The sequence below is a fragment of the Dreissena polymorpha genome, chromosome 5 (genome assembly GCF_020536995.1).
Source record: "Dreissena polymorpha isolate Duluth1 chromosome 5, UMN_Dpol_1.0, whole genome shotgun sequence".
In the NCBI taxonomy this organism is placed as follows: Eukaryota; Metazoa; Mollusca; class Bivalvia; order Myida; family Dreissenidae; genus Dreissena; species Dreissena polymorpha.
Window position 1 is genome coordinate 120,299,436 of NC_068359.1, and position 15,698 is coordinate 120,315,133.

Below are 15,698 nucleotides of genomic sequence, written 5' to 3' on the forward strand. Positions count from 1 at the left end.
CATAAACGGTACTCGGTTTGCCTGGCTTTCTCTAGAATAAAAAAGTTTTCGTAATTATATAGAACGTACTCAGTAAGCGGTAGTTTTTCTGCGTTTCTGACAACAATCATTATATTGACGAAAATACTAAAGCGGGTATACCTACCCTGTGGCTTGCTTTTGTACTAGAGTCATTGGTTCCAACTTTTGTTACGGATTCGGGACACCTGAAAGTGAACAAATACTCCGTAGTTAAAATATTCAGAGTTCCTGTTTCGAATAAATAAAATGTTATTCATTTAAAGCGTTGAGAGATACTATGTTAAATACATTATGTCCTCGTATGGTTTACAAATATTTACACATATCGTGGTTAAGTAAGAATAAACGTTTGGGCATAGAACCAAAATAAGGTACGAATGCAAATGATATCTTATTAATTTAAAGACCACAACTGGTCAGGTTGATTATATAATGCGCTCTGTTATATTTACAACAATTTTTCATTTTTGACAATTCTCCAAATTTCGGGTAAACAATATTTTACTGAAATGGATCAAATGGATAAAGATCAAGAGAACAGATGTAACAGTTTGTAGTTTGTTAGGGAAAAAAATAACATGTATACATAAAACACAATCGCCGTCAAAAAAGTAAAGTTTGAAGGACTCAACTCAATTATTTAAATACTTCAAAGCGGGTATATACGATTTTTTATATGTGTTTAATTGTAATATATTGATAAAATATGTTACAATAACACACAAAATAGGCAAGAAATATTATACATTAAAGCCGAATTTCATAAAATGCAGCAAAGACAATTTAGCGCCCCGAGCCGATAGTGACGTACATATTTTCCTACAATAACCGAAGCATTCGTCTTTATATTATAAACCGTTAAACTACGAGGGGTGTTCCAGAAGTTCGTGGATTTTCGCTATAACTTATTAGTTTGCTGGTAAAAGTCAATGAAATTTACATATTATACAAACCAATTATCACGGACTTTATAAATAAGCTAAAATGCATGAATTCAATAAAGCGCGTTTGAAACGCGTTGCCATAGAGACCTCAGTAACGACATGCGGCGCACGCGTGTATTTTACTATAAGTATGAGCGTTACGCGAATTAAAATTTGGTTTAAATGTCGTTGATAAACCGAATTTACGGCAAATTTCATGTTACAGCGCCTATGTCCTCCTTACAGCCCGGATTTGGCCCCTATGGACTTCCGCGTCTTCCCGGAAGTTAAATCACAGTTGCGCGGTATTCGCTTTGCAAGTAAACAGGAACTTACAGTTGCAGCAAAGCGAATCGTGTTGTCTTTTGACGCTGACTGGTATAGAGACACTTTTGACAAGTGGATTTCCCGACACATAAAGTGCATTCGCGTTGGAGGTGATTATGTGGAAAAGATTTGACAGTTGTTAACTTCATAACGTCATTGACGTTGAACAGAAACGTTACACGTGCGTCGGTGTGCGCATTGTGCACATGTTTAAATCTCTGATATATATTTATTGTTTTATGTATTTCCATGATATTTGGAGAGTAGATATGGAAAGGACGAAATATTCTTAACATGCTATTTGTTTGTCAATGTATGTTACCAAATGAACGTTATAGCGAAAATCCACGAACTTTTGGAACACCCCTCGTAAGTTTAGATGCACATCGTACATGTATGGTATACATGCTGGCGAATTCGGCTGTACAGCCGTTTTCAATTTCAGAAATAAATATCTGGCTTATTTCGCATTTTTCGACACATGTTCTTCTTAACTTTTATTTTAATTTATATTGAAATATATATATAATAAGTTTTTTACACAGTTTATATAAATTCATAAATATTTGACAAAATCGTATATACCCGCTTTAACATATACCGGTGATTAAATTTCGACATTTTAACCAAAGATATATTCATGGATGTTTCACCTCGGGTAACCTCTTGAACTATTCTATGAAATAACCAATCAGGGAACATAAGCAAACAACTATATAAACGCGATATTTAAGTGTTTTTATAATTATGTGATTGTTAATACATGCAGACATAACTTTCATACAAGATATATAAATATATATGTATTATATTTTTAACTTTGCATTGAAGTTAGCAGCAAACCTGGTATTGTCTTTCATCTTTTCCAAAGACTGCGTTGCGTGGAAAGAAGTAGTTTTCACAGATTTGTGTTTCTCGAAACAATCTTCACAGAGAAAGTCGTTTTCGCAATCCTGACATCGGTGAAGGGCGGTTTTTGAAATGTTCCTTCTTGCGCACGGATCACATCTTTTATTTTCAGTTTCTTTGTTTTTCAGAAAACTGTTTATGTCTGATAATATATGTAACGCTGTAGTTTTCGAGACTTTATGTGAGCCAGAGCAACGTTCACAAAGCAAATCATTATTGCATTGCTGACAAATGAACATCGCTTCGGACGAAATATTTCTTCTTGAACAAGGGTCGCAAAACTTTGTTTCTTGCTTACTTTCTTCGTCATATTTCGCGACATCTACCAACACATGTAGGCGAGTTGATTTCATGATCTTATGTGTATCAGAGCAATTTTTACAAAGCAATTCATTTTCACATTGCTGACAGAAAAATACTGCTTGTGATGTCTTATTCATCGTTGCACAGCGTTCACATTCTTTTTTGTCCAAATTTTCTTTTTCAATAAACTTTTCAATATCAGACAAAACATGTAAGCGTGTTGATTTCATAAGTCGGTGACTGTCAGAGCAAAGTTTGCAAAGCAGTTCGTTTTCGCATTGCTCACAAAAAAAAGTTGCTGGGGATGCCTTATTACTGGCTGCACACTTTTCACAGAGTTTCTCTTTCGGCATGTCTTTTTCGATGTATTTTTCAATGCCTAACAAAAGGTGTGACCGGGTTGCTTTCATAAGTCGGTGACTGTCAGAACAAAGTTTGCAAAGCAATTCGTTATCGCACTGCCCACAAAATAATATTGCCGGGGATGCCTTATTAATGGCTTCACACTGTTCACAGAGTTTCTCTTTCGGCATGTCTTTTTCGATGTATTTTTCAATGTCTAACAAAACGTGTGACCGGGTTGCTTTCATAAGTCGGTGACTGTCAGAGCAAAGTTTGCAAAGCAATTCGTTATCGCACTGCACACAAAATAATATTGCCGGGGATGCCTTATTAATGGCTGCACACTGTTCACAGAGTTTCTCTTTCGGCATGTCTTTTTCGATGTATTTTTCAATGTCTAACAAAACGTGTGACCGGGTTGCTTTCATCATCCTGTGTGTGTCCGAGCAAATTTTGCAAAGCAATTCATCGTCACACTGCGGACAAACCAATACTGCCGGTGTAGCCTTTTGCATCATTTCACACTGCTCACATAATTTTCCTTTCGACTTTTCTGTTTCGATATATGTTTTAATGTCTAACAAAAAATGCGACCGCGTTGCCTTCAGGATTTTGTGCGCGTCCGAGCAATCTTTACATAGCAATTCATTTTCGCACTGCTGACAAACCAAAATTGCTGGAGATGCCTTATTCATTGCCACACATGGTTCACACAATTTCTCTTCTGCCTTGGTATTTTCTAGATGCTTTTGAATGTCCAACAAAACATGTGACCGAGTTGCTTTCATTATCTTATGCTTGTCCGAGCAATCTTGGCAAAGAAATTCATTTTCGCATTGCTGACAAACAACAATTGCAATGGATGTCTTTTTCATCCCCGAACACGGTTCGCACAACTTTTCCGAGGCCTTTTTCTTTTCGTGGTACTTTTGCACATCTAACAACACGTGCGCTCGTGTCGCTTTCATGACTTTATGAGTGTCAGCGCATTTTATGCACAGCAATTCATTTTCGCAATCAGCACAAACGAAATTTGCACCAGATTGAATATTTAAGACCTTGCAAGGTTCACATAAATACTGTGTACAATTTGCAGATGACTCGCTATTATCAGTTTTGTTAAAGTTGGTGTCTTCATTTTTTTCGTATTTTTCCATCGTATCTGGTTCTTTAACGCCAGGTTTTAAAAATTCTTTTCCTTCGCCAGTTTGATCTCGCGCTTGACCACTAACATGATTTTCATCTGCAACAATAATCTGCCTTTCAGGTTCCATTTTTTATGCCTGTATTAAATGAAAACGGTTAGTAAGCCTATCTCTAAGGCTCAAAAGTTATACATTGACTATTTAAACGCACATAAGGACAACCAATAGCCCAAGTACACTAACATAAACATTATAATCCTATAAAATAATTATACGTCATGTAAATTACACTTTTTAAGTATAGTTTGAAATAAGAATTAAACATTTAACAGAAATGTGCAACTATAATATTTATTTTGTATTCATACAAAATAAGTATATAATAATATATATAATAATTATATATAATAATTATATATAATAATTATACTACATAATTATTTTTTGTGGGGAAACATTCTTGGGTGGGATGGTTGGACAGTCTTTCAAAAATAAAATAATACAAATAAATATTTGTGTTTTTTTTAACATGTTTCAAAACAAATGTTTTTTGGGGGCGGTCGAGGGGGGCGGTCGAGGGGGTGGGTTGAGAGGGGGGTATAGTGTGGGGTGTTGTCATTTATGAGATTATCTTTCAAAAATAAGAAAAAAAATGGGAAAAAAATGGGGGGATTCTGGGATGGGGCGTGGGGGATGGTTTGGGTGGAGTCCATTGGGATATGTCAGGTAAGATTTGTTTTGTCAAAATATGAATCAAATCTGATCATAAATAAAGAAGTTATGGCAATTTTAGCAACATTTTATAATTTGATCTTGAGAGTCAAGGTCATTTAAAGGTCAAGGTGAAATTCAACTTGCCAGGTACATTACCCTCATGATAGTGAGAAAGTATTTAAAGTTTGAAAGCAATAGCCTTGATACTTCAGAAATAAAGTGGATCTAAACACAAAATTTTACAAAATATTCAAAGTTAAAAAAGGGCCAAAATTCCATCCAAATGCCAAGCAGAGTTATGCGACTTGACCTGTAAATTCATCTTATGATAGTTAGCGAGTGTTCCATGTGTGAAAGCAATAGCTGTGATACTTTAGGAGTAAAGTGGACCAAAACACAAAACTTAACCAAATTTTTAATTTTCTAAGTATAAAAGGGGCCATAATTATGTCAAAATGCCAGTAAGAGTTACATAACTTTGCCTGCACAGTCCTCTTATGATAGTTAGCAAGTGTTCCAAGTCTGAAAGCAATAGCTATGATACTTTAGGAGTCAAGTGGACCAAAACACAAAACTTAATCAAATTATCAATTTTCTAAGTATAAAAGGGGCCATAATTCTGTGAAAATACAGTCAGAGTTACATAACTTTGACTGCACAGTACACTTATGATAGTTAGTAATTGTTGCAAGTAAGAAAGCAATAGCTTTGATACTTTAGGAATAAAGTGGACCTAAACACAAAACTTTCAATTTTCTTAGTATAAAAGGGGCCATAATTCTGTGAAAATGCAAATCAAAGTTACATAACTTTGCCTTCACAGTACACTTGTCATAGTTAGTAAGTGTTGCAAGCATGAAAGCAATAGCTTTGATACTTTAAGAGTATAGTGCACCTAAACACAAAACTTAACCAAATTTTCAATTTTTCTAAGTGTAAAAGGGGCCTTAATTCTGTCAAAATGCCAATCAGAGTTACATAACTTTGCCCGCACAGTCCCCTTATGATAGTAAGTGTTGCAAGTATGAAAGCAAGAGCTTTGATACTTAAGGAATAAAGTGTACCTAAACACAAAACGTAACCAAATTTTCAATTTTCTAAGTATAAAAAGAGCACATTATTCTGTCAAAATGCCAGCCAGAGTTATCTCACTGTGCCTGCACAGTCCCCTTATGATACTAAGTAAGTGAACCATGTTTGAATGCAATAGCTTTGATACTTTATGCGAAAAATGGACTTAGACACAAAACTTTACCGGACGCCGACGCCGACGATTACGCCGACGCAGACGCCGACGCTCAGGTGATGACAATATCTCCAAAAAAAAATTAAATAGATGAGCTAACTAGTTATGGCCCGGTTATTTACTATCCGAAACCCGTATCTAAAGTAAAAATATAAACAAGCTATGACATTTAAACAGTTAACCTCCGATCTCTTTAGTCTTCTTAATACAAACGTGAACGAATCACAAGTGGAAGTAACGTACCCTGGATAGTATATATATATATATATATATATATATATATATATATATATATATATATATATATATATATATATATATATATACAGGCATTTCCCCAGGCGGTTTTAGAACAGCGGGTGCGCGGTGCTTGGAGTTCAAAATCAATCTCCCCGCGGCGCTTGTTTTTCCGATCATGTCGCCGCGACGCTTGAAAATTTCACAAGCGCTCGCAAGCTCTGATCCGAATGTTGTCTGCATTCGGCCGACGACCAGATAAAACGCGCACGCGCTAATCAGCGGTGTGTGCATAATGGGCTTTGATAAGATGTGCGAACGATTTACGGGTCGTTTATGGGGGTCAATTATGGTGTTTGTCCCCTAATGGGTGATAATGATCGATTACTACCGGTACTAGTGGCGTAAGAGCAGTTAAAGTTATGCTCAATTGGTTTGTTTGTTTTATTTTAATTGTTAACGACGATTTTAGCGGTACTTCAAAAATAAACAGTTACTTTTGTTTGTTGCGGTTGTGGGTAATTTAAGTTATAATTACAATTAACCTTAATTAGAAGTCTCATTTGATTGCTCCCGCCCACTACAAATGTTTTCACACTATTTTTTTCATCGGCGACTATAACTTTACAGTACTGACACTTAATTTATTCAGATCAAATAGTTTCTTTCGTATTCACGGAATACGCTAATAACAGCTAAATACCTGCAACACATTTTTCTTGAGTTTTTGTGCATGACAGAATGATTAGGTCTAAGAAACGACCAGTCCCTGTGTCTGGCAAATCTGTGATAACTAATTTCTTGGTCAGGATTAATAATGAACCGTCGCTGTCAGAGAGTTCAATAAGTGAACGTGAAAGTGTCCAGGACGTAGCAAGTGATCATGAGACTTCCCAACCACCAACAAAGCGGTCCAAGCAGCGTGCCAGTGGGTTCGATAGTAGTTGGAAGCAAGATTTTCCATGGGTCACAGAAGTTGAAGGAGGTAAGAGTGTTGAGTTCTTTACCGCACTTGGGTTATATAACAAGCATTTAACTTTTCACAAATGAGTCGTGCTCTGAGAAAAGGGGGTTTAATGCATGTGCGTAAAGTGACGTCACAGATTAGCCTGTGCAGTTCGCAAATGAGTAGCGCTCTGAGAAAAGGGGGTTTAATGCATGTGCGTAAAGTGACGTCACAGATTAGCCTGTGCAGTTCGCAAATGAGTAGCGCTCTGAGAAAAGGTGGTTTAATGCATGTACGTAAAGTGACGTCCATGATTAGCCTGTTCATTTCAGATCATTACATTTCAATATGAACGCATAAATAAATGTAACTTTTCAAACATGCAATGGAATATGTAATACAACAGTTGTTTGAAAATAAAAATATTTTGTAGGTATGATGTGCTCTTTGTGCATTCGTCACATGTGCAGACCTGCGCGTTCAGCAATCGGTAGTGCCCCGTGGGTAGATGTGCCTTGCACTTGGATAGCAAGGGACTCACTTAATCGCCATCAGAGGACAGAGACCCACTCCCAGGCCAAACTTCTGGAGGCAAACCGCCTGGCTCCAAGAAATCTGGTGGGGCAGCTTGAAGAGATGGGCTGTCTACAGAAAAGTGCTAGGATCGCAGCATTCAAGAATTTGTACTGGTTGATGAAGCAGGAAGTTCCTCACACAACAAACTACCTCCCTCTTAATGATCTTGGTAAGTAACTGCGCATTATGATATTCGGACATTGCTTATTTTAATATTTTCTATATCAATAAAGAGCATTTCATAAAGTTGCTTGCTAATAAAAAATGTATGTTGAATAATTGCTGTTTCAGTGAAGCTACAAGGCTGCTCCATCCTGGCTAACATGAACCAGGGTCAGAACAACAAAGGTGAATCGCAGCGCTTTGTACAGGAAGCGGTTCTGGCCATGGGCAACATCATTCGGCAGGACATCCTGACCCAGGCCATCGACTCCCCATGGTACACCATCATGGTGGATGAGACAACAGATATATCTGTTATCAGTGAGATGACAGTATATATAAGGTACATTGGGGCAGAACAAGACTGTACAACTTTAATCTAGTAGTTTGTTAGAGCTTCTGTTGTTAATGGCATTCTGATAAAAATATCTGTTATAATTCCTGATATTTTGATAAACATCTCTGTAATAATTCCTGACATGATATTCATCAGGTTCCTGAAAGATGGCAGGAGCCAGACAAGATTCCTGTCAATACTGCCACTAAACGACTGCAAGGCAGAGACCATCACTACAAGTCTCACAACACACCTTAGAGAGCTCCATCTGCCACTCGATCGTATGTGTGCCTTCGGCAGCGATGGTGCCCCTGTTATGGTGGGTTCAAAAAATGGTGTCGCTGCCCAGTTGAGGAAACTTGTACCGCACCTCATAAACAACCATTGTGTGGCTCACCGTCTCGCCCTGGCAGCCGGACAAGCAGCAAATGGATTGACATACATGCTCAAGTTTAAGGACATCATTGGAGACTTGTATCGTTTCTACGCAAAGAGTGCTGTGCGAACGCGGGGATTACACGAGATTCAAGTAAGTGTTTAAAGAGCAAAAACAAAAATAGTTATTTGTTCAATTTATTAGGTAATTTTGTTGACAGAAATAATCATGATATTTAAAGCATGTGGAGATTTATACTGTTTTGTTTTGAAATGTTGTCATTAAATCTTGTATTTTAAGGAGTTACTCCAGGAGCCAGATCTCAAGCTTGTGGAGGCGAAGGATGTGCGTTGGCTGTCGCATGACAAGGCGACCACTACCCTGAGGAGGTGCCTTCCCTCTATTTACAAAAGCTTGGATCGTGAGGCCGAAGAAAGAAACGATGCAAGGGCAGCTGGTCTCGCAAAATTCTCTCAGAACTACCAGTTTGTGCTGACACTGCACATGATGTGTGACGTGCTTCCACATCTTTCTGATCTTTCCAAGGCAATGCAGGTATGTACACAAAAAACAAATAGAAAATGTATTTCAGCCAGTGTTAATTATATTTCTTATGTTTCCAGTTTCGTTTATTTTGTTTAAGTGTATTATTATACACAAGCCCGAGTCTATATATAGTTATGTGTGTTTCAGGCAAAAGATGCAATCTACACATGCATCAAGCCTCTAGTCCTTGGAACTCTGGCCATTCTTCAGGGCCTCTTGAATACCCCAGGAGAACACTTCCAGGCAGCCCCCGATAGAGTGGCCCGTCTCCATGCAGATGGCTTTGGCATCACTGTGCCCACTGAAGAGCAGGTCCAGCATTTCACGGACAAGGTATGTTTTTGCTAGCATAGGAGTTCATTAAGCTGCAACAATCTTAATGTATTAGTAAATAAATACAAAGACAAGCTAACACTTGGCATATCAATAATTAATCTGTTTCCAACTCATTTCCAGTTGTACCGGCCTTTTGTGCAGCAGCTGATGTCCAACATAGAAGAGCGATTTCCAGACTTGCCATTGCTGCAGCTCTTCGAGGCTTTTCAACACCACAAAGTTCCCCACTGGAGATATGGGCAACCATGGCGAACAGGACATCAAGGTAATGCACTAAACTAGAACATGATATTTACAGTCAACCAATATAATTTCAAAGATGTACTCCATTATAATCAATTGTTAATTATCAGATTGTGTGACAATATTTATAAAATCAATCAGTGTAACTTTTTTATTGTTTAGAAACTGGCTGACCACTTCAACCTTCCCGTTGACGCAACACTGCACAACTGGAGGCAGGTTCGAGGCAGCCTACAGGGCACAGAGAAGAAGGCTGAAGAGGCAATGGAGTGGGTGACAATCCATTTGCGTAATAGCCACGACCAGCTCTACAAGCTGGCAGCCGTTGGCCTGCTCCTCCCTACATCTACAGCTGGTAGGTACTTGACTAGGCTGTCAAGAGCACAATAACAAACGAATGATGTTTTTGTTTTGCTTAAATATCTCTTTGTTCTTAAATCAAAGCGATTCAATAGATATTATTTCAGATTAGTTTACAATATTGTGTGTATTTCAGACTGCGAGAGGGGATTCAGCACGATGAAAAGGATAAAGACGGAAAATCGTTCTCGCATGAAGTCTGCTGTCCTCAATGCACTGATGACGGTCAGCATTGAAGGGCCAGACATTGAGGCAGTAGACTTCGGGAAAATGGTGGATGCCTGGCACCAGGAGAAGCCTCGCAGAACAGTGTTTTGAACATGTAATATGTGACTGTATTGTTGTTGTTTTTCAATCATGTTTTGCTTGCTAATGTCTACTGTTATTCTGCTTTTTATTTAATATTTAAATACATGACTTGAATGAAATAAATTGAGGACAAATAAATAAATAAAAAAAGAGAAAATGTTGTGTTTTAGAAGCTCCCAAGTAGTGTAGATTTTGATTTAGAACAGTTAAAAACAATAAAAAAAATCGACACGCCAAGCCCCCTTCCGCACCAACCCCCGTCAACGCTGTCTTTCCGCTGTGCCTGCCCAAATTCCTGGGGAAATGCCTGATATATATATATATATATATATATTTATTTATTTATTTTTTTCTATTTATTTTTTTAGGAGCCCAATATATTAAAATAAATATATAAAATCATGTTTAATGAGAAAACAAATTGACAAGGAGCCATTAAAAAAAATCCCCACCCTTTGATATTGGAATCATAACAAGGTCATTTACTCCACTTTATTATAGACCTGTCTTCGCGGGCCGCAAAAATGTCAAAAATAGCTTTAATCCAAAGCATCCCTTGATCTTCCTATGGGCAATTGGACAACCTTTCAAAAATAGTTAACTTCAAAAAAATATGTCAAGCCGTTAACTCACAGTCGGTCGAAAACCGAGCAATATTTCGAGTCCGTTTGTCAACCCGAATAAATCTTGTACAGACTTTTAAACAATATTTTTGAGTTTTCTCCCCTTAATCGATAGCTCGCGTCCTATTCATTTAAAACAACGAGGCGTGTCAAATAATGCATGCATATGCAACCACGGATACCAAAAAGTTCATTCAAATCGACTTCATTGCGATCAAATTTCGGTGTTTTTTGTTTGTACTGTTTGTCCAGGGTACGTAATTCCACCTGTGGAAGGGATGGCTGTGTTTTGTTAAGGTTTTAAGAATTTTTAAGGTAACGATTGATTCTTCTATACAGGATTTGCATACTAATAAAACACTCGGTAATAGTAATCGAGGTTATCGCGCTGAAACCACTTTGAAATTTGAACTTTTGTAGCTGAAATAATCTGTGTTCCTTGTGCAATATGTTGTTAGCTTGAAATAGTCAGAAATGCATTTTATACAAATGCTATTGTATTGTCTGAGACATTTATTTCGAGAAATGCAGGTAATCATTAAGAAATACATTCAAACACATAACCTCTGACACGTTATTGAATTATGTGGAGGCCTTGAATAATGTTAAAGGTATATTTCGATCAAAATGGAAACAGCATGACATATTGACGGATCTCTATCTACCTCCGAAGTTCACTTCAGTGAGCAAAAATGTAACTGTGTGGAAAGAGGAAACATCTTATCATTCACTCAAAACTTCGAACAGTTCGATGGCCGGTGGAACAAATCAAATTGCGACACAAAATACTAAATTTTAAAAGTGAAAATGTTACCATATTTTTAAAGATAAAAAAAAATGTGATTAGATACAAATAAATCCAAAGGTACTCACCGGTTTCTTCCAAATGAGGTCAAGCTAAACAAGATGCTTGCCATACGCTATTTACACACTTGAACATAAACTGTGAACGATGGAATTTGTACACGATGTGTCTTTACATAATTATTTTTTTAACTATTCCGCATTCGCATACACACTAAATAACATTTCAAATCATAAGCGTCGTTTGAAAGACGGGTCTGTCTCTCTTCAGACCGCTCTACACTGTGGGTAACCACAACAAATACTGCGCAATACTCCTTAGCACGTGACCAGCCAGTTATATTTGGTTGGCCATTCCAATCGTTTCGAAAAAATCACTCCTTATTTGGAAATCAGTTGGAGCAATAATTGTTATTTTAAGATATGACATACCGGTACACAGCTAAATTTAAATCACTACGCTTGGCTACAAACAAAGCAGTATGATTGGATAGCATAAATGTTTACTTATAAAATGCCATATATGGTTTACAGAAAGCGAAGCAAGTCTCTGTGAGGACAACACATGTGTATGTTTCACTTTTGCATAGTTTCGTAATAACGGGTGTTTATTTAATTTGCTATCTGATTTTGTTTTCTTTCTTAATTTTGCAAGCTCTCTGGAAAGCAAGCATGTAAAAAAAGTTTCAATTTTTTGTGTAGTATGAAACAAGTTTACCTGTAGTCTTGACGATTATGGCTATCGTGATATTGCAATATATGAAACGTGTCAATTCGTAGAGTGCAAAGTTAAAATAGGTTAATAGATTTAAAGTAATATGCAAACATTCTGAGTTTTAGACTTTGAAAGGAACACTTTACTTAAATACACTGAGTACGTAATATTATTATTGTCTCCAATGCGTGTACAAAACATCGAAAACTGTAGTATTTTAAGCACGAAATGTTTGACTAAAAACTATATTGTAAACGTTCTAACCCTTAAACTTTAAATAATTGAGTGATCTGTATTCGTTTCCTCGCTACAGCGCAACTGTTAAAATATTTCAAACAAGTAGTGAAGTACATTTAAGTAATCATAAACGCGTTTAACATAATGGTAAAGTAACTTAAAAGGCATTGCCAATACGCGCTCGTCTGCACAAGTAATACAATAGGTAAGGCCTTTAGTACACAAAAGACACTGGAGATCAAAAAATAGAATGTGTTTCGACGTCTTAAAAACATCTGAGAAGAAATATTATCAAACTTAGTCGACATGGTCATTTTTACGAGTAACGTTCTTTGTCTTTAAAAGATTAAGCTCTGAGCCTATTTGAATCATATGAGTTTATATCGGTGGTGAAAGCATTTAGCGTCAATTCCGCGCATTGGATTTTAGCCAGAATTTATATTAATGATGATTGGATGGTTCTATTTATAAGCTTTATACAATATTTTGCTATCTATGACATTCTATTCCATCCTGAAAATACATGTTTCTATAACTTAACTCCTATTCTTCTTGACTCAAATTTTATTGCACTAATGGTGATACAGTCTGCGTAAGGAAATACAACTCGGTGTTAATGCTATACTAGTAAGACTACCTAGCATTTGTTTGTCTACTTTTAAATAGATCCTAGGTACACTTTTCACTAAACTTACGACATGGTAAATTGAACAGCAGAACCAATGTTCTGGGGTTATTTTATCACAAAACTTGCTTGCTTCGAGCTCGTCTTACAATTGGATTATACTATTTAGTTTTTTATAAAGAACAACATTTTATGAAAGTATAAGGTGTACACTATATTGAACGCACATGAAAGTATCAAAGACTTAAAAACATACAGTGTACATTTAGGCAACCTAAATATTAAAACAGACCATTCGCGTTAAAATGGCATTATTACAATACTGGTTAATGTACTGAATGCTTTATTAATAAGAAAAGGTTAATGTTTGAGAATGAAAACTGGAATATGTAATATATCAAATACCGATCTAAATTTGAATCAGTAGCGAAGAGTTATGTTTTGTGTAATTTGGTAGTACTTTGACAACTAATATAGAGTATTTTTTACATTTTCGTTTTGGTTCCGTGTGCATCATATTTAATTCAAGTTTTGTTGAATATTTAATAATTCATTGTATTCGTTATATTACCGGAAATAAAACAAGCATGTGTAGCATGTACAGTACAATATTTGTGTTGAATTGCGAGATGCATTATTAACAATCACAATAATCAATTTTCGAATGATGTGTGTAAGACCCGTGTCTGAAGCTCAACGCTTTAAGGTTGCACTTAGATCACGGTCGTTAATCGCGGGCGCCACCACTTTTTTGAGATGCATTAGTAAATGAGGCAATGCAACGTCCGAGGTGGCACTCAGGCCCGGATGCTTTAAAATTCATGGATAATTTTACAGTGTTATTAGGTTTCTTTCTTTTTTTCGGCATATATCGCATTATTTTTAAAATCGGGCAATGAAGTGCGACTTAGCGAAGATTATTTCACTCAAAAATGTACAAAAACATACATTCTCAGCCCATTTAAAAATGTGAGAACCTTTCTTAGTTAAGGCATGGTGGAGTTCTAAAAAGCATTTCGATGAGTTTTCTCTGTGTGACGAGCAAATTTCAACCCAAGTAAATCGCCAACGACATCGAACGATTGCGTACAACATATATTAGATGCTGCATGCACACAAATATTGGCTTCTTGCGTATGTAATAGATAATTTTGCATTTTTCCAATAGAGATGGAGCCAATGCTAAGGAGATGGTGCTAATGATAGGAGGTGGCGCCAATACAGGATGTATCAATTATCAGTCGTATCGCAATGACATCATCACATGACGTACATATGATAGATAATGTTATTTGTTATATTTACAATATTTTTTCAACGTACATACGAAGGCCCAAATCTTGACAGAACATAAACACATTCTATAATAAATAAGATGTTGTGTTTGAAATATATAAGTGATCCACTCAATTAAGAAGTCACCAACATGAATAAAACATATTGTACGGTATATACCCAAAATTTGTAATACGCAATAAAACGAATAACTTAATTCTCATCATTACCAAAATAGTTCATCGACTGCAATATTTGTATACAGTATGATAATTCATGAAATAAATAGAAGATAACACTTCTTGGAACGATGATTCGTGACCCTTAATCCAAATCCTTAATTTACTAAAGGGCCAAGGTCAACGAATCTTAATTAGGCTCATATATGTTGTTTTCCCTCTATAAACTCCCAAAAATGAAGATAGCTCGGTATTTTTCTGTTAACTTTTTTTGAATTATACATGTTAAATGTTCTTATCTTACAAAGACGAACGTTTAAATCCATCAAGACATTATTAGAAAACTCCTTTTTTATTATTAAAAACGCACGCGACTCAAATGTGCTGAAGAAGTTAACTTACAAAAAATAATATAAGTTCTGTAAACATAAAATATTTCACTTTTAAATAGCTATAAATGTGCCACCTCCTATTCCTTGGAATTGGCTCCATCACTTTTTGAAAAAAAGTTAATTTATCTATTAGATCAGGTAGAAGCCGATGTTTTTGTGCATGCATTAACTTATACAGGTTCAAAGAAATTGTTTTATGTAATAAGCAATTTAATTGGCTGGGAATGTGCTCGTCACACAGGCAAAAGACATCGATTTGCTTTTACGAATTCTACCATGCCACAACTTATAAAGGTCCTCACGTTTATAAATGTGTTGTGATTGTATGTTTCTGTATATTTTTATGACTTTATATTATTTTATATTCTATTATATATATATAAATATATATATATATAATTTATATTAAAAAAAGTTCACAATGTTGAGACAGTGTGTCGTGCTTAAGACTTGTATGCCTTTCATGAATGTCTAGGTCACACATAACTTT

The 15,698-nt window shown here is 36.1% G+C and overlaps 2 protein-coding genes across 2 annotated transcripts in view; one reads left to right on the forward strand and one right to left on the reverse strand.

Moving 5' to 3' along the window:
- LOC127831592 (uncharacterized) overlaps window positions 1–2,131 on the reverse strand; it is an 11,492-nt gene extending 9,361 nt beyond the window's left edge. Inside the window, exons 1-3 of the mRNA XM_052356569.1 lie at window positions 2,115–2,131; window positions 146–206; window positions 1–31 (exon numbers count right to left, since the gene is read on the reverse strand). The exon at window positions 1–31 is cut by the window's left edge and continues 387 nt beyond it. Of these exons, the coding sequence (XP_052212529.1) occupies window positions 1–31; window positions 146–206; window positions 2,115–2,131 (109 nt within the window). The remainder of the gene's footprint in view (window positions 32–145; window positions 207–2,114) is intronic.
- A 4,210-nt stretch (window positions 2,132–6,341) lies between these two features.
- On the forward strand, window positions 6,342–9,994 carry LOC127831593 (zinc finger protein 862-like). Its single transcript, XM_052356570.1, has 9 exons — window positions 6,342–6,560; window positions 6,977–7,152; window positions 7,547–7,858; window positions 7,981–8,194; window positions 8,345–8,717; window positions 8,865–9,119; window positions 9,258–9,443; window positions 9,567–9,711; window positions 9,852–9,994. The coding sequence occupies exons 1-9, from the start codon at window positions 6,544–6,546 to the stop codon at window positions 9,860–9,862; spliced, it is 1,689 nt and encodes a 562-aa protein (XP_052212530.1). The 5' UTR covers window positions 6,342–6,543; the 3' UTR covers window positions 9,863–9,994.
- Window positions 9,995–15,698: the final 5,704 nt, after the last annotated feature.